Consider the following 23,077-nt stretch of genomic DNA (forward strand, 5'->3'; position numbering starts at 1 on the left):
GTCTTGCAGATGCTGCCGTCTTCGCTGAGATACCTGCTTGTGTCTGTAGCTTGGAAGAATGCCTGTGTGTCCACCTGTACGGTAGGGGTCGCTGTGGCTTTATCTGGTGAGGGTACAACTACTGGTGCACGTGTGCGAAGGTGCCTGTGTGTGAACACGTGTTAGAGGCTGGATAAGGCTGCGCCCATGTGAGTGCTGGGCTTGCACATGTATTTTTGCCTGAGTGAGCATTAGCGGTGGTGTCCCCAGCCTACCCCTTTCCAGAACCCCAGGCTCATAGCCAGCTGCCCACCTATTTCCACATGGCTGCCTGATGAGCACCTGAGATGTCGCACAGCCAAGACAGAACTCTGGGTCTCCTTCTCCAGCCCCAAGCTGCCCCTCTTCCAGTCTGTAAGTTCTGACCGAGTCTATATGTGATCGGCCTAACTCTTCTCCAACCTCACCGCTGTGACGTGAGCCCAAACCAACTCCTCACCTTGCCTCCCAAGTGGTCTCCCTCTTCCGGCCCTTAACGAGTCAGAACTCCCCAATTAATCTCTCCTGCTGATGGGGATGAAATCTACATTCCTGACCCTGGCCCACCGAAGCCCCTCCCTTAGCCCCCATCTCCCTCCACTCTCCCTGTCTCCTCCTCGGCTCCAGACAGTGGCTTAATTTCTGGGTTCTTTATACTTTCCCACCCCAGAGCCTTTGGCTTTGCTGTTCCGTCTGTGGGGGGGGGAATGCCTGGTCTCTGCTCAGATATCCTCTCCCCAGATCAGCGAGCTCAAGCAGCCACCTGTGCCTGCCTAACTCACCACTCTAGTTTAACTCTGCCTAGTCTTTCTCACTAGCTGGTGTTTCTCGGGATCCTTTAGTTATTTCTTTTCCGTCTTCCCTTCCTAGAATGTAAACTCTTCCCCTCCTAGAATGTAAACGAAAGGCTTGTCTGTTTTGTTCTTCGGCCCATCCCAAGCCTAGCAAAGCGTCTGCGTTGAGGTAGGTGTTCAAATCCAAGCGTGGAGTGAATGAGGGATGAATCCACCGGAGAGCCAGCGGCTCAAGTGCGTGTGCGTGAGCGTCTCACGGGACCTGGAGAGGACAGCGGGCTGGAGTGACCCCCCAGGGGAGGATTATCAGTGGGGGACCCAGAAGACAGCCCATGGGGGCCCCTGGGAGGACAGCGGGCGAGGGAGGGGGTCCCTGCCAGGCCCGGGCGGCCGGGGGCGGTCCCGGGCTCCCCTCCGTCCCGCCTCCAGGCCCCAGGCCCCGGCTGGCCGACGTGGCGTTGGCGGCGCTGAGAGCGGGCGGGCGGTGCAGGAGGGGGCGGGCCTGAAAGTTTGTCCCGCGGCGGCGGCGTTGGGGACTCCGGCCCGGGGGATGCGCCCCCAGCACGCCGCGGAGTCCCGGTCGCCATGGGTAAGTCCCGATCGGGCGCCGCGGGCAGGAGCCCGACCCCTTCCCGGGGTGTAGACACCGCCCTCGCGCCCCCAAGACTGCGCGCCCCCTGGCTCCGCCTGCGCCGCCCCGGCCGGATTCCGCCTCTCGGGGCCGGCCGGGGCTGCAGGCCTGCGGCGGGGGCTGGGACGGGGCTCGGTCGTGCTTCCTTCCAGCGTCCTTCCTGCCCCGGAAAAAGTGGCCCCTCACTTGCTGTGGCGCCCACGAGGACCCCGGAGCTCTCCCGGGCGCCTCATCCCACAGCCCGGGGCAAGTGCAGTGGTCCCTGGGCTGCCGAGGAAGAAATGGAGGCTCCGAAAGGAGCAAAGCCCTTCGTCGATTCACGGAGCGCGGTTGTGCCCTAGCCGCTGCGGTGGGCCAGGGGACGCTGCCGCGAACAAACCGAGAACAAAACAGACGACCCGCTGCGCTGGACGTGCTTCTGCAGAGAGGGGACAGAGAAGGAGGTTCGACAGCATTGGGGTGGGACGAGTAAGGAATGGCTTTGTTGCGACTAGGGCTCTGTTTTTCTCTCTGCATTCAGAATTCTCAAAGCGTCAGTCAGTCATTGATTCTTCAGTGAGCACCTACTATGTGCCAGACATTGATGCAGGGCGTTGGAGATCCAGCAGTGAACAAAATAGACAATCATCCACTCTCTCATGGAGCTGGCATTCTGGTTAAGTAGCTGGGTAAACACGTTTGTGAATAATTTCAGAGAGAGATAAGGTGCTGTGGAACACATATAATGGGGTGGCATGACGCGGAGGGCATGAGTTCTGTAGGTGGGTGGTCAGGGTGGGTGTTCTGGAATAGGAGGTTTGGGACTGAGATCTCAGCGGGCCTTGCTGAGATCTGGAGAAAGAGCTTCCAGGTAGCAGCAAACAGTGCAGAGGCCCTGGGGCAGGAATGAGCTTGCGTGTGGCCCTGGCCAGAATGGCCAGAGCACAGCCAGCGGGCAGGGCACTGAGGTCAAACGGATGTCAGAGAGGTGTACAGGGTTTTGTAGGCGGTGGTGAGAAGTTCAGATTTTATTGCAAATGCCACGGGAAGCTGGAGAAGGGTTTTAAGCTGGAGCTAGGGGCGTGACCTGAATTCTCTTTTCAAAGCTGGCTGTGAGTCGTTCTATGGAGAATCGTAGTAGCTAACACTGGCCATGAAGTAGGTAGGCAGAGGAGGTAGGCATATTATTATCCCATTTGTAGATGGGGAAGCCCAGAGAGGTGAAGTGAGTTCCCCAAGGTCACACAGCTCTGGGGAGGAGAAGCTGGGAAGAACCCCAGCATTCTGGCTCCGGTCTGCAGTCCTAACCACTGTGCAACCTGGCCTCGCGTGGTAAAACTGGTGACCACTCCCAGCTCTGACTTGAGAGTCCATCCTTTTAACCCCCATGGCACAGTGCCCCAGAGCCTGAGAAAAAAACCGAGGCCCAGAGAGGTCAAGGCCTTCTTAAGGACATTCAGCTCAGCCCTGGCCCCTTGCTTCTGCACCTCCCGTTCCTGCTAAGTCAACTCAACAGCTGTTTGCTGAGTGTCTTCTATGGGCAGAGCGAGGGCTGGGCGCTAGTGCTGGGGAAGGCACAAGTCACAGCTGCTGGTCTCTGTCCTCTCCAGAATTCTTACGCTGCTCACTTCACAGCAGGGCCGAGGGAGTGGGCTCTGTATTGCCTTTTGGGGCAGAACTGGGTTCCAGCCCCAATTCCTCCCATTTTGTCCCACGGCCCCACTTTGACCTGGGAGACCCTGCCAACTTCTCTGGTCACTATCAAATGCCCTTATCACAGGGCAGCCATGAGGATGGCATGGAAAAGCGAACTTACGTGCTTGGCTCATTACCTGTAGTTGGTAAATGGCGAGTGAAGGTGAGTTTTTATTTTATATTGCACCCAGTATTGGCATTCTGGAGTCAGACTGCCCGAGTTCAAGTTCTTGCTGTGTTACTTACAAGCTGTGTTACCTTGGGCAAATGTCTTCACCTCTCAGTGTGGCTGTTATTTCTGTAAAATGGGAATGACAGTAGTGATTGTCATAGGATTGTCTAGGGATTAAGCCAGCTGGCACAGACACAGCCCCTTAGGAGAGTGGCCGGCTCTAGTGGGTGCTCCAAGTATCAGCTGTGGCTGCAATGGCTGGGACATTGGAAGCTGGCCTTCTGCAAGAGGTTATTCGGACAGTTCAGTTTCACTCCTGGCTTCCTCCTGGAGCTTCCGGGAAAGCCACAGCAGGTCTCCGGTGCAGGAGGGACACAGTGCTCTGTGACTTCTGGTTGAGACGCTGCTCTAGTGTCACCAACGGGAGCCTGACTTGCAGCTGGAGATACTTGCATCCCAAACTGGGTTCCCTCCCCTCCGCTTGCCCCGGCTCTCCCTGGGAAGCTCTGCCCTCCACAGTGAGGGGCTTAGAGGGTTAAGGAATTTCCTCTAGTGAGGGACATCTTCACGTACAACCTGTGTTTAGACAGATGATTACTAGAAAGGAAACTCACCTGCTGAACTCGGGTCAAGCCATCGTAATTTGTTCTCCCGAATTTTTTTCTTTTCTTTTTATTTTTCTTCTTCTTCTTTTTTTTTTTTTTTTATTTTTTTGTTGGGGCCGGGGGACAAAGTCGGGCTCTCTCATCCAGGCTAGAGTGCAGTGGCGCAGTCTTGGCTCACCGCAACCTCCGCCTCCCAGGCTCAAGCCATCCTCCCTCCTCAGCCTCCTGAGTGGCTGGAATTACCTGTGCGTGCCACTACGCCTGGCTAATTTTTGTATTTTTGGTAGAGATGGAGTTTCACTACGTTGCCCAGGCTGGTGTTGAACTCAGGAGCTCAAGCGATCCACTCGCCTTGGCCTCCCAAAGTATTGGGATTGCAGGCGTGAGCCACCCCGCCTGGCCTAAGCCGTCTTAATCTGAGGACCAGGCTTTACTCTGCTTCCTGTTCATGGTCACTTCCAGACCCTGGACCTTTCCAGATGTTCAAGAGCCAAGACCCTTTCTCTCCGGATTCTCCACGTCCCCACAGTTCATTTGTTCATTCATTCATTCATTCGATCATTCATTTGATCAACAAATATTGATTGAACAAGTGCTGAGTAACCTTCCTTGGCATCAGGGAGACAGCTGAGAATAAACAAACCATTCCTGTTCCCCTGAGGCTGACTTTCAGGTCAGGGAGGCCAATCAATATGTAAAATATGTAGCTATTTTAGATGATGAAAAGTGCCACACAACAGCTGTTGGGATGACTTCGCCGAAAAAACATGTAGAGAAGGGGCTCTAAAGTGCTAGACGCTTCGGGAAGCTTGAATTTTAGGTAGAAGGCCAGGGACAGCCTCACTGAGAAGGGAATGTTTCAGCAAAGAGCAGAAGGGAGGAGGGAAGGAGCCGTTGGCATGGAGGGAAAGGGCTTCCCAGGCAGAGAGGTTGGTGGGTACTAAGCTTTGAGTTGGGACATGCTCGGAGTGAGAGTAGCAGCAAGGAACTAGGGTGGCTGGAGCCCAGTGAGAGGGGATGGGTCCTGCAGAGCCTTGAAGGTCACAGTGAGGATGCTGGCTTTTCTCAGAGTGACATAGGAGCCTTGGAGGACTCAGCAAAGAGTGAGGCCTGACTTAGGTTGTCCCAGGATCCCTCTGGCTGCTGTGTAGAATTAGTCGGCCGGATGTGGCGGCTCACGCCTGTAATCCCAGCACTCTGGGAGGCTGAGGTGGGCGGATCACGAGGTCAAGAGATCGAGACCATCCTGGTCCACATGATGAAACCCCATCTCTACTAAAAATACAAAAATGAGCTGGGTGTGGTGGCGCGTGCCTGGAAGCTGAGACAGGAGAATCATTTCCTAGCTGAACCCGGGAAGCGGAGGTTGCAGTGAGCTGAGACTACGTCATTGCACTCCAGCCTGGGTGACAAAGTGAGACTCCGTCTTAAAAAAAAAAAAAAAAAAGAAAAGAAAAATTAGGTTCAGAGGTATCTGACTCAGCCCCAGAAATGCCACGAGGTGAAAGAGCCCTGGTCCTCTACTCGGTCATTTATTAATTCAGCAGAAACTTCACTGAGTCCCTCCTGGGTGTCAACGCAGGGCTGTCAGTCTCTATCCCTGCCCTCCTTAATTGAATATGGAAGACTCATAAAGGAGCTTGCAGCGTGAGCAAGTGAAGGGAGTGCAGCAGAGAGCTGAGGAAGACGCATGGGACTTCATCTGGAACTCCCTCAGACTTTTCCACTGAAAGGCACTAAGCAAACGTCGCTGTCTGTTAACATAAAAGGTATTTGGGCACTGAGATTAAGAAAAAAAAAATCTCAGGCAAACCTTTGGAAAAATAAAGAAATTGGTAATGAGTATTTATTGTTCACTGAAGTCTATGGCTTCAGGCGCAGTTGGATCTAGAGGCTCAGACAGTGTTGTCAGGAATCCTTCGTCTGGGAAGATGGCCCCCAGTGGCTCCAGCCAGGTAAACCACCAGCTTGGCACCCCCGGTGAGCACACAGGCTGGGGCTGACCCTCACTGGCCCAGGCTTGGCCACGTGGTATTCGCCTCAGCCTGGGGCCCAAGAATCTGCTGATTGGTTGGATGTGGATTGTGGACACCATCGTGGGGCTGGGCACCAGGGTGGAGGTTGGGGCGGTCATCTTCACCCAAACGCAGAGACTGTAGGGAGAGGGCGACTCCCACAATGGAAGACAAGGGGTGGATGCCAAGTAACAGACGTGCATACCTGGAGGCTCCTTGGGGGAGGTGGCGCAGGACCTGGGACCGAGGAGGGAGCGTAGAGGAACAAAGGCACCTTTCCCTGGGGAACAAGGGAAATGCATGCAGGAAGCCCGGCACGTGCGGAGGTGGAGCAGCGTGGAAGCGCGCGGTCTGTGCCGCGAACACACGTGTTGGCAGAGCGTGCGGGGGAGGCTGCGGCCACACGGTCCGGGATGAGGCGAAGTGGCCGAGGAGTTAGGGCAGCCCATCAAGGGCCTCGGCTGTCGTGCTAAGGTGGTGGGACTGACTCAGGTGTTGGGAACCATGGAGGGGGAATGTTCTTCCTCATCTTCCTGACAGCCCCCGACTGCTTTGGGGTGCTCCTTTCCATCTACAGTCCCATGCCACAGTATCGTTTTACCATGCTTTATCCCTTGGGGTTTTCCCTCTTTCCCCTCCACCTCTGCCCCTGCACCCCAGCTGTCTCCTACCCCACCCATCTCTGATTGGCTCTTGCTGGAACGTCATTGCGGCAGAGCTCTCAAGGGCATGGGTTTGGGAGGCAGGCAGGTCAGCGTTTCTGCCCCGATCCTGTTGCTACCCAGCTGTGAGAACACTCTGAGCCTTCGCTTCGGCATCTGTGAGATGGAATCATTGCAGCAGTCTCACCTAGGATTGTTATGAGGATGGACTGAGGGAAGGAAAGGAAAGCCTTTGCACAGAGGAGGTCTCCATACATGACACCTGGTATTATTACCATTTTACTTCATGTTCGTTTGTTTTGATTATCCATTGGCTTTATGGTCCATTGCAACCTGAACCTGCACTGATGGGTTTTCCAGTGGGACCGGTGGGAGGAACCTGCGAGTCCTTTGGCTGGGTTCCCTTTCGCGGCAGGAGGAACCCAGGAAGTGGCAAACAAATCCTGGGCTTTCACCTCGATTGCTTCACATGGCCTGGGAGGACTTTCCTTTCTGGAAGAAAACCCCAGGAATGAGGGAGGAGGGGCAAAGGGGGCGAAGACAGAGCAGGATCTGAGCAGCATCTTCCAGGATGTTTACCGGTGCTGAGGAACAGGAAGGACAGGCCAGCCAGGCAGTGACAAGAGCTTGTTTCCTTGGAGGGCAGGAGTGTCAGGGGAGAGGGATGAGCAGAACGGTGGGGTGAGGGGTGGGGGGTGATTCCTTCACCCGTGGAACTCCTCCCTCCGCACAAAGATTACCTGACAGAGCTAGGAAGGGACTGAAGCAAGAGAACAGAGTGAAATCACGTTGCACCAAAGTTTTATAATGGGGCAGTCAAGAGTTTTAACTGTGGAGCCAGACTGCCTGGCTTTCATTCTAGCCTCAGCTGCTTACAACTTTTTTTTTTACCCACCCCCATAGGGGAACTTTTTTTTTGTGGGGGGGGGGGATCAGTGTCTCAGTCTGTCACCAGGCTGGAGTGTAGTGTCACGATCATAGCTCACTGTAACCTAAAGCTCCTGGGCTTAAGCCTCACACCTCAACCTCTTGAATAACTGGGACTACAGGCTCCCACCACTATGCCTGGGCAATTTTAAAATGTTTTGTAGAGACAGGATCTTGCTGTGTTGCCCAGTTGCACTTACTACTTTTGACCTTAGGTCACTCCTCCACTGATCACTTTATTCATTCGTAAATAATGTAAGAGCCTACCTCATGATGTTGGGGTAAGAACTAAATGTGGTTTTTGTTTGCTTGTTTGTTTGTTTATTTTAGGCAGAGTCTCACTCTGTTGCCGAAGCTGGAGTACAGTGACACGATCTTGGCTCACTGCAGTCTCCACCTTCCGGATTCAAATGATTCTCCTGACTCAGCCTCCCAAGTAGCTGGGATTATAGGCAAGTGAGAAACTCTGTTTCCAGCCTGGGAAACAGAGTAAGACTGTCTCAAAAAAAAAAAAAAAGAAAAAAGAAAAGAAAATAGTTCCTGCATCCCATTAGCCACATTTCAAGGGCTCATTATCTGCATGTGGTTAGTGACTATCACATTGGATGGCATAGGTAGAGACATTTCTATCACTGCAGAAAATGCCATTAGACAGTGCTGCTCTAAGAGAAAAGGAAAACATAGGAAGTGTAACTTTCAAATCAGTGGGTGGGGGAGGGTGGAATATGGAACAATTTTATTTATTTGGGAGGCTGCCTCAGCCTCCCAGAGCGTTGGGATTATAGGCATGAGCCACTATGCCCAGCCCTAAATGTGTTCTTAAAATGCTCAAAGCAGTGTCTGGTCCAGAGAAACTCTCCGTACATCTGGCTATAATATTGCAGATGTTCTTGTCAGGTCCAGGGTGGGGGTGCATGACATAGATACTGCTGAATTGTTCTAGATGCTTCCAGAAATATATACATTTAAGTGTATGAATTAAAAATGAAGAGTGAGCTGTCAGTAGGGTAGCCATCATCCATACGTGGCTATTTTTATATGTACTTAATTAAAATAAAATAAAAAATTCAGGCTAGGCATGGTGACTTATACCTGTAAGTAATCTCAGCACTTTGGGAGGATGAAGCAGGTGGATCACCTGAGGTCAGGAGTTTGAGACCAGCCAGGCCAACATGATGAAATCCTGTCTCTGTTAAAAATATAAAAATATGTTGGGTATAGTGACACATGCCTGTAGTCCCAGCTACTCAGGAGGCTGAGGCAGAAGAATTCCTTGAACCCAGGAGGCAGAGTTTGCAGTGAGCCAAGATCACAACACTGTGCTCCAGCCTGGGCAACAGAGTAAGACTGTCTCCAAAAAAAAAAAAAAGAATAGAAAATAAAATTAGTTCCTGCATCCCATTAGCCACATTTCAAGGGTTCATTATCTGCACGTGGCTAGTGACTATCATATTGGATGGCATAGGTGGAGACATTTCTCTCACTGCAGAAAATGCTGTTGGTGCTGCTCTAAGAGAAAAGGAAAACATAGAAAGTGTAACACTCAAATCAGTGGGGAAAAGAATAAAACAAAAACCCACCCATAATTGACCCTCCAGAAGCAGAAATGGAGGTAAAAAGAAATATCGTGATAGCACAGTAAATAGAAGATACAAAAGTAAATGGCAAAAGCAATTTCAATTGTATCAGTCATTGCAATAAATGTGAATAAGTTCACCTCTTGTTTTATTAATTAATTAATTAATTAATTAATTAATTTTTGAGATGGAGTCTCACTCTGTTGCCCAGGCTAGAGTGCAGTGGTGTGATCTCAGCTCACTACAACCTCCGCCTCCCTGGTTCAATCAATTCTCCCATCTCAGCCTCTTTGGTAGCTGGGATTACAAGTGCCTGCCACCATGCCCAGCTAATTTTTGTATTTTTAGTAGAGATGGGTTTCGCCATCTTGGCCAGGCTGGTCTCGAACTCCTGACCACAGGTGATCCACCCATCTTGGCCTCCCAAAGTGCTGGGATTACAGGTGTGAGCCACCACACCTAGCCAAGTTCACCTTTTAAAAGAAGAAACTCAGATTTTCCTAGGACTTTTGTTCTCACGTCACTCAGATCTCTGCCCAAATTTTTGCTCTTTATAGAGGCCTTAAAATGGCGCTACTCCATCAGTCTTAATTCTCTTTCCCTGCTTCATTTTTCATGATATCTTCACCACCTGAAACTATATACTTATTTATCATCTTCCTATTTCTTCTAGGACGTTAGATCCTGAACAACACTACAGTATTACAGCTCTAAGAACACTTCCTGGCATGTTGTAGATGCCAGATAAATAAATTTGGATGGATGGATGTGTGAATGAGTGAAATGGATGAAATACAGAGATAGGTGGATGAATGGATGGATTTGTAGATAGATGGATCAATAAATTGATGGATGGTTTGGTGAATTAAGGGACAGATAAATGGACATAGAGATGGATAAATATTTGGTTGGATGGAGTAGATGAATGGGTGGAGGATACATAGATGGTGGATGGGTGGTTGAATAAATGGAGTGGATGGAAGAATGGATGGAAGGCTGAATGGATGATTGAACAGATGGTGTAGATGGATGGATGGTTGAATAGATGGAGTGGGTGGATGGATGGATGGATCAATGGACAGTTGAATGGGTAGTTGAACAGATGGGGTAGATGGATGGATGGAGGACGAATGGATGGATGGTTGAATTGATGGAGTGGATGGATGGATGGATGGATGGATGGATGGAGAGATAGATGGCTGAATGGATAGTTGAGTAGATGGAGTAGATGGATGGCTAGAGGGAGGTATTGACAGATGGAGGGAAGGTTGAATGGACTGATGGTATGGCAAGGAACCATTCTAACTCTGTCCCTGTCACTTTGGTTTTTTAGGTCGTCCCCCACCTGTCCTGACCTTGTGTGCCTCTGTGTCTTTGCTGGGCGGCCTGACCTTTGGTTATGAACTGGCAGTCATATCAGGTGCCCTCCTGCCACTGCAGCTTGACTTCGGGCTAAGCTGCTTGGAGCAGGAGCTCCTGGTCGGCAGCCTGCTCCTGGGGGCTCTCCTTGCCTCCCTGGTCGGGGGCTTCCTCATTGACTGCTATGGCAGGAAACAAGCCATCCTTGGGAGCAACTTGGTGCTGCTGGCAGGCAGCCTGAGCCTGGGCCTGGCTGGTTCCCTGGCCTGGCTGGTCCTGGGCCGCTCTGTGGTTGGCTTCGCCATCTCCCTCTCCTCCATGGCCTGCTGTATCTACGTGTCAGAGCTGGTGGGGCCACGGCAGCGGGGAGTGCTGGTGTCCCTCTATGAGGCAGGCATCACCGTGGGCATCCTGCTCTCCTATGCCCTCAACTATGCACTGGCCGGTGCCCCCTGGGGATGGAGGCACATGTTCGGCTGGGCCACTGCCCCTGCTGCCCTGCAGTCCCTCAGCCTCCTTTTCCTCCCAGCCGATGCCGATGAGACTGCAGCACACAAGGACCTCATCCCACTCCAGGGAGGTGAGGCCCCCAAGCTGGGCCTGGGAAGGTCACAGTACTCCTTTCTGGACCTCTTCAGGACACGGGATAACATGCGAGGCCGGACCACAGTGGGCCTGGGGCTGGTGCTCTTCCAGCAACTAACAGGGCAGCCCAACGTGCTGTCCTATGCCTCCACCATCTTCCTGTCTGTTGGCTTCCATGGGGGATCTTCAGCCGTGCTGGCCTCCGTGGGGCTTGGTGCAGTGAAGGTGGCAGCTACCCTGATCGCCATGGGGCTGGTGGACCGTGCAGGCCGCAGGGCTCTGTTGCTAGCTGGCTGTGCCCTCATGGCCCTGTCGGTCAGCGGTATAGGCCTTGTCAGCTTTGCTGTGCCCATGGACTCAGGCCCCAGCTGCCTGGCTGTGCCCAATGCCACCGGGCAGACAAGCTTCCCTGGAGACCCTCATCTGCTGCAAGGCTCCTCTCTACCTCCCATGCCAAGGACCAATGAGGACCAAAGGGAGCCAATCTTGTTCGCTGCTAAGAAAACCAAGCCCCATCCCAGATCTGGAGCAGCCCCTCCTCAGCCGGCCCTGAGCTCTGCCCTCCCTGGACCCCCTCTGCCCGCCCCGGGGCATGCACTGCTGCGCTGGACCGCATTGCTCTGCCTGATGGTCTTTGTCAGTGCCTTCTCCTTTGGGTTTGGGCCAGGTAAGTGGAGTTTTCTTGCAGGTGACTCTGGAGCCTTCTGGAAGTTGGGGACTTCCCGCCCTGACTATCCGGCAGGATGTTAGACGGCACGAGAGGTGGGTTGACCGTGAAGCCTCAGGGCCTTCACTTACTCGCAGTGGCTCCTCCCAGGGCCGGTGCCTAATTTTGTTTGTAATTTGTGTTCCTTAAGAGGCTCCCCAAGTCATTTAAGCTTCAGGTCCCCTAACGCCTGGATCTTTCCCTGCATAGCTCACAACTGGAAGGAAATTAATGAATAGGGTGAATGCCAATCATCCCAGTTCATCCAAGACTGTTCCCATCTTAGTATTGAAAGTCTCATGTCCCAGAAAACCTCTCAGTCTTCAGCCAACTGAGACCCTACTGGGATCCTTACAGCGGTATGGGGGGAGTTTGGTCGAGAGCCTGACACTGCAAAATCCCATTGTTGCAAAGCTGTGTGTTTGACCTGATGGTGCCAGGCTCCCAAAGCCCAGGAGCCCTCCTGCTCTCTCACCCCAGTGACCTGGCTTGTCCTCAGCGAGATCTACCCTGTGGAGATACGAGGAAGAGCCTTCGCCTTCTGTAACAGCTTCAACTGGGCGGCCAACCTCTTGATCAGCCTCTCCTTCCTCGATCTCATTGGTGAGTGCTTCCCAGACAAGTCCATTTTTTTTCTGTAGCCCAAGCTCCCTGCTTGAAAGCAGACATTTTTGGACTTTCCTATGCATTAGCTCCAGAGCTATTATTCTGTGCAGAAACATCACCAAGTGTCCAAGATGACATCCAGGACCCTCAAACGCGCTGTTAAACTCCCCAGGCCAGCTAATGGGTGATAGGCTACACTCGGTACTGGCGAGAGGTTGTCTGAGGTCAATCGGCAGGTCTAAGAGCAGCAACGTTTATTTGCTCCCAGTTGTTTTAAACTGGTTCATGCCGCCTGCTAGCTGGAATTTTTTCTCTTTTTAATTTTTAACTTTTTTTGAGATGCAGTCTTGCTCTGTCACCCAAGCTGGAATACAGTGGTGCAATCTCAGCTCACTGCAGCCTCCGTCTCCTGGGTTCAAACGATTCTCCTGCCTCAGTCTCCCGAATAGCCAGAACTACAGGTGCGCCACCATGCCCAGCTAAGTTTTGTATTTTGCATAAAGACAGGGTTTCACGGGGTTGGCCAGGCTGGTCTTGAACTCCTGATCTCAAAGGATCCACCTGCCTCAGCCTCCCAACGCGTTGGGATTACAGGCATGAGCTACCATGTCTGGCCTGGAAGTTTTTCTCAGATCAAGTTTGTGTGACATCATCTCTTTCTCCCTAGTATTGAAACCCAGTCTGAGGGATGGGGTGGAAATTATGGGGGCCCGAGAACACCAGGGGATGGCTCTGAGACACTGAGATGCTCATGGCTCCAGGCCCTGGTCTTCGGTGGGTATTACTCATCTGGGCCAGAGTACACAGGCTCCTTCACCGTGGACCCCAAGGCACAGTTCTTAGGGTTCAGTTATTTTCCTGTTCCCTATGGCCATTAGTTTCCTTCTCAAAGGTGCAGCCAACTTGGGAGGCGGCGGGGCAGTGCTGTGGGAAACGCCAGTGGAAGAACCCCTCCCCCACATCGTAACTGTCTCCCCATCCCCAGTCTTAGGGAATCCAAGCTTCTCCCTGCAGCCTCAATCTTCAAGCATTTTCCTTTTTGTGGAGTAAATGAGTGAGAGAGGAGAAGAAAGGAGAGAAACAAGGAAGGGAGGAAAGAAGGGAGGGAGGGAGACAGGAAGGAAGGAAGGAATTTATTAGAATTGTGTCATGTATCATTCCCATTTCACAGATGGGAAAATACATCCTTCCCCATCCAGCCAGGGAATCAAAAGACTAGAACCAGGCTCCCTGACTTCTAGCCTGTTGCTCTCCCTGCTGGCGATCGGTCCAGCTGGTCATGGGAGGCTACCTAAAGGAGGTATGGACATGGCTGTCAGAGGTGAGGATGGTTTCCAAAACAGAATTTATCTTCCGCCTTGACAAAGACCCTTCTACCACAGCCTCTGCTCTGACTTGGCCTGGATAACATCAGAGGCTTCAGGATTATTCCCATCCAGGCTGCTGGCTCTGAGACCCACCGGAGGCTCCGGCAGGAGGCAGGGGCTAGGATGTTGAGCCACCCGCTGCCCCAAACCCCTGCCAATCTCCTGCCAACTCCAGGACTGAACTTCAGCTTTTGTTCTCTGTCCCAAACCAGTCACAAGCCAAACTGGCTGAAACTCACTTTTCTGAGTGATCAATTCACTGAATGACCAATTCATGGAATTTCTGGTATTCTCTTTTTTTTTTTTTTCAGGGTCTCTGTCACCTTGAGTGCAGTGGCATGATCTCGGCTCACTATAGCCTTGACCTCTGGGGCTCAAATGATCCTCCCGCCTCAGCCTCCTAAGTAGCTGGGGCTACAGATGTATGCCCCTACCCAGCTAATTTTCTTATTTTTCATTTTTAGTAGAGACAGGATTTTGCCATGTTGCCCAGGCTGGTCTCGAACTCTTGAGCTCAAGTGATTCCTCCCACCTCAACCTCCCAAAGTGCTGAGGTTACAGGTTTGAGTCACTGTACCATGCCCAATTCATGGAATTTCTAATGATTTTTGTTTTGTTTTGTTTTAACTGAGCTTTGCCAAGGTCAATTCCATGCAGCTGTTTGGCCACTCAGCTGGATCCACATTCCCTCAGGTCAGGCTTTTGGAGCCCAGGTGCAGTCCACGGGATAGTGCCCTAGAAGTGGGTGAGGGGTCATTCCCATAAACACAAGTCACCTTCATCTCTGTGCTTTGCTTGTGGACTTGCATCCTGGCTCACCCCACTGCCTCTGGGACAATGAGTGAGATTTCCACTTTAAGGTACTTCCCTGACAGCTTATTGGTCTGCAAATTGACCTGCAAATTGACCATCGGGGACATTTGCTTTGAGTGAACTGACTTTCCACACCTGACCTAGAGTCCAGCAGTTGGCCTAGGCTGCGGGGCCACGGTGCTCGGTCCTGGGCCAACGCTCCTGCCCTTCTGTTTCCAGGCACCATCGGCTTGTCCTGGACCTTTCTGCTCTACGGACTGACCGCTGTCCTCGGCCTGGGCTTCATCTATGTATTTGTTCCTGAAACAAAAGGCCAGTCGTTGGCGGAGATAGACCAGCAGTTCCAAAAGAGACGGTAGGAAGCTGACGGGGAGTCTCGGGGAAGAACTGTGTCACCCCCCAAGCACACAGCTCCAGGATTTTGGGCTTTGTACTTTCATGGTGGATGAAAACGAGCACCCTCCTGGCTTCCCTATTGCCTGGGCACTGTGAGTTTTGTCTGGCCACACACAAGCTGTTTTCCTCGGGTCATCTTGTATTTCCCTACAGTACCTTTTCATTTGACTTTAAGACCCAGTTTACGGGGATTTAAAAATCAATTGATTAAGGTGTCACAAGGGGCTGGAAGAGTAGAATCTTAAAACCTTAGACTATCTTAGTCATGGGACCTTCTGGAAGCAAAACATGATAACATGGCCTTCAAACACTGCATGCAAAACACTTGTGAGTTCACGCATTCATTCCGTGGCTATTTATTAAGTCCTTACGATGTGCCAGACTGTGTTTAGAGCCTTAGAAAACATGCTGAGATTAAAGAAGACAAAGTTCTTGTCCTCAAGGAGCTTCCATTTGATGGGGCAGAGAAGCCAACAATATGCATCAACAAGAGCATTTTCGCTGGTGACGGGTAGTTAGGAGAAAATGAAACAGACCAAAATATGTTGAGAGGGCCAGGTGGACACAGAGGAGCAAAGAAGAAAGGGGCTGAAGTGGAGAGGGCGGTCAGGGAGGGAAGTCCTCTCAGCGGAGTGGAATTTAAGCTAGTGAGAGGGAGGCCGCCATGTAACGATGAAGACGGGAGGAACAGTGAGTGCGAAGGCCTTGAGGTGGGTGTGTATCTGGCATGTGCAAGGAGCAGCAGGGAGGCCAGCGTGCCTGGAACAGAGGGAAGGAAGGAGGGAAGGGTGTGGAGGGTCGGATGGGCCAGACGGGAAGGCGCTAGATCACATCAGGTCTTCAGGTCACTGGGGGAAGTTCAGAATCTTAGCATCATGAGACCTTAGGCTTTCAGATAAAAGAAGAGTAGAACGGGAGCTTCGGAAGGGACTTCAACGTGCTACAGTCCTAGGCATCCTTGGCAAATGTCCCCAGTTACCTCTTGTAAGTACGTCGTAGTCACCAGCTCCTGACTGCCCATTCTGATTCCGGGAAGTCATAAAAAGTTTTTTAAAAAATCATTCTAACATTGACTAGCTAACCCTGAGCCAGCTGCTAAGCCCCATCCCAATCTGGCTCCTGATGTAAGAGCCTGTAACCTGGTCCTCCCCACCCCAGAATGCTCTGTCCTACTTTGTTGAGTGACGCCTTCTGCAGTTTCGGCAGGCCCCTCAGCGTCCCAGCTGCATTAGTTAGGAAATCGATTTGGCTGCTTGAAGTTGTCCAATGTCTGTTGATGTCCAGGGTTGGGTGGCAGCTGTGTGCCATAAGGTCATGCAGGGTCCCAGGCTCCTTCTGTCTCATTCCTCTGCCAATCTTCCATATCACGTTTCCTGCATGGCGCAAAGAGGTCCACCCCCCGATACCTGCCAGAGGATGGGGGAGGGGAAAGGGTGGGCACAGTCCTCAAGGTCACTCCTACCCACGTGCTTTTGTATAGGACTTGGCAGGGGAGGCTAAGACATGTGGTCTTCAGTCTGGGCAGCCATGTGCCCAGCTAAAAATCAAGGGTTCTGTTACTAGACAGCTGTCTGGAATCTCCGCCATACTGGTTTTCTTGGAAGAAGATTTCAAATCCATCCTCTGGTACAAAAAGCAGAGGAGGTAGAAAGGCACGTGGGAGCCAGCTCTGGAGTAAGGGAGGATGTGATTGCAGCAGGGGGTGTCAGGCTGGGTCTGGGGTCACATGAGGGAGCCGGGGCCAGCCCCTGGGGACTGGAGGCTAGGTCTGCTATGACTCTGGAGAAGACAGGAAATTAGGGGTTTTGGTGGAGTCTGGAAGCAGGTCTGTGTTTTATCATCTCTGTCCCTAGAGTTCAGGGGGCTCTTGATATCAGAGGCCACAGAGAGAGAGAGAAACTTGACTCTGGGAACACAGGGACCAAGGCATGTCCAGGGAGTTTGACAGCAGGAACATTTCGACATCAGCTATTTTCATTCCTGTGTCCTCCATACAAGAGTCATGGTCTCAGGAGGAAGTCTGATTGGCCAAGCCCGATTTATGTGCCCACCTCCTAACCCGTCACTTAGCCAGGATAGGGCAGAACTCCTTGACTGACAGTCCAGTCAAGCCACATGCCACAGAGTAGACTAGTTCCCCCCAAATTGGAGGCACATGCGGTAGAGCAGACACCCACTACTGTGGGCTGACGGCTGCCTCCCTCTGCCTCAGATGCGCTTGTTGGAAAAGGAGACCTACAACTTACAGATCCAGCTCCTCTACCTGCTGCAGGAACATTAGTAACACAGGGGGCTCAGATCGCCTTACAATCAGTCAGTGGCAATCGGTTGCCGAAATGCTGTTTATTTTGCTTTCTTATCAGGTTATTTCCATTCAAAAGAGGCCTCTACTGATTCCTTGGGGGATATAATAACAAAAACGCACCTTCAAAGATTTCTGTTTTATCCCAATTTCTCAGGAATCAATTCATTCAACTTTCAGCAAATATTTACAAATGCCAGGCACTGTAGTAGGCTCTGGGGACAGACTCATGACCAAGAGAGACTTTGTCTCTGGACTTAGAAGGAAGTTACATTTTAATGTACAGGAGAGAGATAGACTACAAAACTCAAAATGCACAATAAGATAATTCAGAGTTTTTTATATCATGAAGAAAATAAGACAGGTTAACCTACCAGAGAGTGAATGACAGATTTGGGAGACGGATACGGTTTCTTTAGCTAAGGTGCACATAGCTATGTGTGCATTTGTGTTACGAGTGTATCAGGAATTTTCAACAAGCATGATGACACTTTTGTGTATTGGTTTCACTCACTGCCCTGTCCCAGGGCTTAGAACAGTGCCTGGCACTGTCATCTTTAATCATATCTCTGGCTGAATGAATGATACTGACAGAAACCTGCTCTGAGCTGAGACTGGAATTATGAGAAAAAGCCAATGGTTTCAAGAGCTGGAAGAAATGTTCCAGCAGAAGAAACAGTTTCAAGAACTGGAAGAAATGTTCCAGGTGGCCAGACATGATGGCTCACGCCTGTAATCCCAGCACTTTGGGAGGCTGAGGTGGGCAGATCACGAGGTCAGGAGATCAAGACCATCCTGGTCAACATGGTGAAACCCCATCTCTACTAAAAAATACAAAAATTAGCTGGGCATGGTGGTGCACATCTGTAATCTCAGCTACTCCAGAGGCTGAGGCAGGAGAATTACTTGAACCTAGGAGGCGGAGGTTGCAGTGAGCCGAGATCGCGCCATTGCACTCCAGCCTGGTGACAGAGCAAGACTCCATCTCAAAAAAAACAAAAAAGAAATGTTGTAGGTGGAGGGAACAGCAAAAGCAAAGGCCCTGAGGTGGAAACAAGTTAGGCGTTTTGAAGGGAGAGACATAGGAGGCCCATGTGTCCAGGGTGTGATAAGCCAAGGGACTGGAGGGGTTGGTGTCGGGGAGGTCAGCCCTGGGGAGGAGATGGGATGTTAGGCTGAGCATGATAACGCTATCCTTCTGAGCAGGTGTATCAGACCGTTCTCACATTGCTATGAAGAAACTGGGTAATTTATAAAGAAATGAAGTTTAATTGGCTCACAGTTCTGTACTCCGTACAGGAAGAATGATGCTGGTGTCTGCTCAGTTTCTGGGGAGGCCTCACAAAACTTACAATCATGGTGGAAGGGGAACGTCAGCCAGCACATTCTCCATGGCGGGAGCAGGGAGTGGTGCTACACACTTTCAAATGACCAGATTTCACCAGAACTCACTCACCATCTCGAGGACACAACCAAAAAGGACAGTGGTAAACCATTCTTGAGAAACTGTCCCCAATCACCCCCCTTCAGTCCCTACCTCCAACACTGGGAATTACAATTGAACATGAGGTTTTGGTGGGGACACAGATCGAAATCATATCAGTGAGGAGTGACAGATTTTTCTGTTTAGAAATGTCACTATGGGCCAGGCACGGTGGCTCACGCCTGTAATCCCAGAACTATGGGAAGCCAAGACAGGTGGATCACAAGCTCGGGAGATGGCGACCAGGCTGGCCAGCATGGTGAAATCCCATCTCTACTAAAATATACAAAAAAAATTAGCCAGGTACATTGGTATGCACCTGTAGTCCCAGCTACTTGGGAGGCCGAGACAGGAGAATTGCCTGAACCTGAGAGGCGGAGGTTGCAGTGAACTGAGATCGCACCACCGTACTTCAGCATGGGCAACGGGGCAAGACTCCATCTAAAAAAAAAAAAAAAAAAAAAAAAAAAAAGGAAGAAAAAAGAGAGGTCACTGTGGACGTAATGGTGAGAAGGAGCTATAGGAAGCCAGGGGAGATCCAGGGAGACCAGGAAGGAGCTGCTGGGGTATCCAGGTGAAAGCAGGTAGACATCTGTACTAACGGAAGCAGGGAGGATCATGGTAGGAGTGAAGATGAGATTGGGGAGTGGAACCCCAGTGGAAGGCGCACTCAGCAGGGAAGGCCCCAGGCCCTGCCACGCCCTGATCCCACGCATTCTGTTTGACAGGTTTGCCCTGAGCTTTGGCCACAGGCAGAACTCCACTGGCATCCAGTACAGCCGCATCGAGGTCTCTGCGGCCTCCTGAGGAATCTGTCTTCCTGGAAATTCTGGAACCATGGCTTTGGCAACCATCTCCAGCGTCCTGCTTCCTAGCCCCCAGAGCGCAAGTTCCAGCTTGTCATTTGGGAGTGCCCCCTACCCCAAAGGAGGTCTTTTTTTTTTTTTTTTTTTTCCTGGGGCAAAAACGATTAAAGTCTGAGAGTACCCAACTCTTCATTTTGAGTCTCAGGCCCTAAGGGTTTCTGAAGATCTAGCTTTGTTCCTCAGTTTCCCCATTGACTTGCACATCTCTGCAGTATTTATAATAAGAATATTTTATGGAGTCTTTGTTGCACCGTGGACTTTCTCAAAGAATCTCAAGGGTATCAATCCTGCCAGAAGTCTCTCCTGATATCACCTCTAAATCCAAATGAGAATATCTTCTCTAATCTCTTTTTTCAACTGGTTGGGACATTCTGGGGTGGGGGAAGTCTCTTTTTTGACTCTTCATTTTTTCTCGAGACAGAGTCTCACTGTGTTGCTGAGGCTGGAGTACACTGGCATGATCTCAGCTCACTGCAATCTCTGCCTCCTGGGTTCAAGCAATTCTTGTGCCTCAGCCTCCCAAGCAGCTAGGACTACAGGCACATGCCACCATGCCTGCCTAACTTTTTGTATTTTTAGTAGAAATGGGGTTTTGCCGTGTTGGCCAGGCTAGTCTCAAAATCCTGGCCTCAAGTGATTCACCGGCCTCAGCCTCCCAAAGTGCTGGGATTACAGGCCTTTTGACTCTTTTATCTGAGTTTTATTCAGCTCCTCTTATTCTCTTACCCAGAATATTTATCCTTTGCCAGCAACTCTGCCTGGTTGATAGGAGGCCTCAGCTCTAGTCCTTGGTCAGCTGGTGTCGTTGCTGTATGAATGACCAAGGGCCTCAGTTTGCCCTCATGTACAATGGGAATTTTGGACCAGGTCATTTTTAAGATTTATTTCCGCCCCAGTGAACTGGAATTCTGAATGCTGGTCCAGGAGCTGTCTCCAGGATGGTGCAGGATGGCTCTGCAGAAAGGAGACTGGTTTGGAGGCCAACAAACCTGCCTGACAATATTGCCTTTGCCTCTCAGCAGACCTCGAACTTGGGAAAATAATAACTCCCTCAACCCTCCGTTTCCTCATCTGCAGAATGGGGACAATTATGTCCCAGGGGTATATTTAGATCCTATTTCCCTTCAGGGAATATTTTTACTCATCCTTCATTACCCAGATCCCTCCTTTGGACCCTGTAAAGGGTCAGGGTGAATCAGATGGGGGACTGAGCAAGTAGCTAAAACCAGAGATCACTTAAGGAAGGGATTGCCAAGAAGCTCCCCGATGCTGGGGAGAATGAAGAGCTAACACAGGTGCTGGATGATTGTCATCCATCCCTGCACACGTGGGTGCTGGCTGAGCCCCCAAGGACCCTGGCCCCTTGAGTGCTCCTATCTTCTCCGTTCTAGATGCTTCTCCCTTGTATCCAGTGGTGCGCTGGAGCTGGCTTTGCTGGCTTGTGAAAGCTGATTGCTACATTTTCAGGATGTTTGCAAGTTGTTAAACAGTCGTGATTTTAAAAATCAAATGATTTAAATTTATAATTATATTAAAACAAAAATAGTTATACTCAAAATTCATCGCCTAGTTTTACTACATTTTACTATCATCTGTGCCCTTCAGGCTATTTATATATAGTAACTCTTACAGAGACCTAGAGGAGATACCACACGTCTCTCCCTGATTCTCCCCTCAGTGACATCACGTTAGTCTTTGGTTGAAATACCTTCTAGCTCATTTAAGCCACTGCTATTTTATGTGTCTGTTACTTGCAGCCAAACAGCCTGCCCAATACCGAAGGCCACTACCAAAATTACAGACTTGTCCATCATCTCTGCCCTATCCTCCTTCCTTCTACCTCAGGACTGTCGCCTTACCTGGACCGCTGGGGAGATGCCATCCCCACATTACACCTTGGTGAGCTTCCCTGTCTCCTGAAATCACCGACCTCACTTTCCATTGGACCCTTCCAAGTCCCTTGTTAATTTCCTCCATGATACTTATTTCGCCTTCTAATTATGTTGAGTGTCTGTGTACTAGGATTCAAATTAAAATTCTTCCGTCTCTCCTGTCTATCCTTTTTCTCCATCCAATCCGCCTTTCCAAAAATAGTTTGATTGGGAATGAGGATTTGAACCAGGAATTCTCTGTTTATTCGCCCCAACAAATTCGACCTCTACCTCCTGTTCGTCAGCAGGTTGACTTGTTTGGGCTCCATCAGTGGGCTGCTCCATGCTCAGCTTCTGGTTGGGTTAGGAGTCCTGGCGTTTGGTAGTAGGCAGGGAGAAGAATGAGTAGGACTATTTCTCCTGCGGATCCCTCCCTAGCTTACAGCTCTTTTCGCCTTTCTCTCCAGGTTCATGTAATTTCTACCCGCTTTGTCCCAGCAAGTTTGATGGTGGTAACCCTCTCTCAGTTACTCATCCTGGGGCACTGCACCGTGCCCTGCGATTTCCCTACATCCTGCCTTCAACTTGGAAAATAGATCCTTTATTAAACTTTGAGTTATCCAGTTTGAGCATGCCCAGGGATATGATTAAGATTGCTCCAATTTTTGTTTGGTTGGGGGACAGAGTCTTGCTCTGCCATCCAGGCTGGAGTGCAGTGGTGCAATCTCGGCTCACTGCAAACTTTGCCTCCCAGGTTCAAGCAGTTCTCATGCCTCAGCCTGCCAAGTAGCTACAGGCACACGCTACCACACTACAGGCACTACAGGCACACGCTACCAAGGACTACAGGCACACGCTACCACACTAGATAATTTTTGTGTTAGTAGAGATAGGGTTTCACCATATTGGCCAGGCTGGTCTCAAACTCCTGATCTCAAGTGATCTGCCCACCTCGGTCTCTCAAAGTGCTGGATTACAGGCATTAGCCACTGGGTGGAGCCAAGATTTAGTGGCAAACAAGAGTATCCACACTAAGCAAAAAAAAAAAAAAAAAAAAAAAAAGTTATTAAGTTATTAAAGGATATCACACAGTTCAGTGAATTTCTAGGAGGGGCAGAGAAGTGGGCTTAGAACTACATAGCCGGGACTGTGCCTCACCATAGCAAGATCAAGGCTGTCCAGTGGGACGCCTTGACTACCATCACCAAGCCCAGACAGAGCAGTACTTCCCTGCCAATGCTGAGTGGTGAAGGCCACTGCTAGAGACTCCTCTGTCAGTGCTGCCTCTAGAAACTGAATGCTTTTCCCGGGGTGGCTTTGCATGTGCTTGCACCTCTGCATCACCAATTCTGGAATCAAAGCCTTGAGTGGATTCATCTGATTGACAGAGTGATGTCACATGACTATAGCTCCCGGGGATGCTGGGAAAGCACAGTTCTCTCTTCTACTTGGGGAAGTCACAGGCTCACAAAATTCCTACGGGGTCTTCATGCTTTCCTCATCATCTGTTTGTCAGCATCAGCAAGGGCAGACATTAGAGGTCAAGGGACCCCAAAGGGTGGATGAATAGGGTGGAGAAAGAGAATGGTTAGGGTATTCCCAAGCAGGAACGGATGAAGTGCAGGATCAGACAAGCAGGAAACTGAGG

At 50.7% G+C, this 23,077-nt stretch overlaps 1 protein-coding gene across 14 annotated transcripts; it reads left to right on the top strand.

The window, feature by feature from the left end:
* The first annotated feature begins 173 nt into the window (after positions 1-173).
* On the top strand, positions 174-21,606 carry SLC2A10 (solute carrier family 2 member 10). 14 transcript variants are annotated; one of them, XM_074406619.1, is made up of 7 exons: positions 175-393; positions 889-1,401; positions 6,695-6,836; positions 10,409-11,686; positions 12,206-12,328; positions 14,731-14,866; positions 18,509-19,414. In XM_074406619.1, exons 3-7 carry the CDS (start codon positions 6,827-6,829, stop codon positions 18,813-18,815), a joined length of 1,854 nt encoding a protein of 617 aa, XP_074262720.1. In that variant the 5' UTR covers positions 175-393; positions 889-1,401; positions 6,695-6,826; the 3' UTR covers positions 18,816-19,414. The 14 variants fall into 14 exon arrangements, with proteins under 14 accessions (XP_039335605.1, XP_074262720.1, XP_074262711.1 ...); XM_074406610.1 differs by having other exon boundaries at positions 889-981; positions 1,964-6,836; XM_074406620.1 differs by having other exon boundaries at positions 912-1,401.
* Positions 21,607-23,077: the final 1,471 nt, after the last annotated feature.

This window comes from Saimiri boliviensis, chromosome 9, assembly GCF_048565385.1.
Source record: "Saimiri boliviensis isolate mSaiBol1 chromosome 9, mSaiBol1.pri, whole genome shotgun sequence".
Classification (NCBI taxonomy): Eukaryota; Metazoa; Chordata; class Mammalia; order Primates; family Cebidae; genus Saimiri; species Saimiri boliviensis.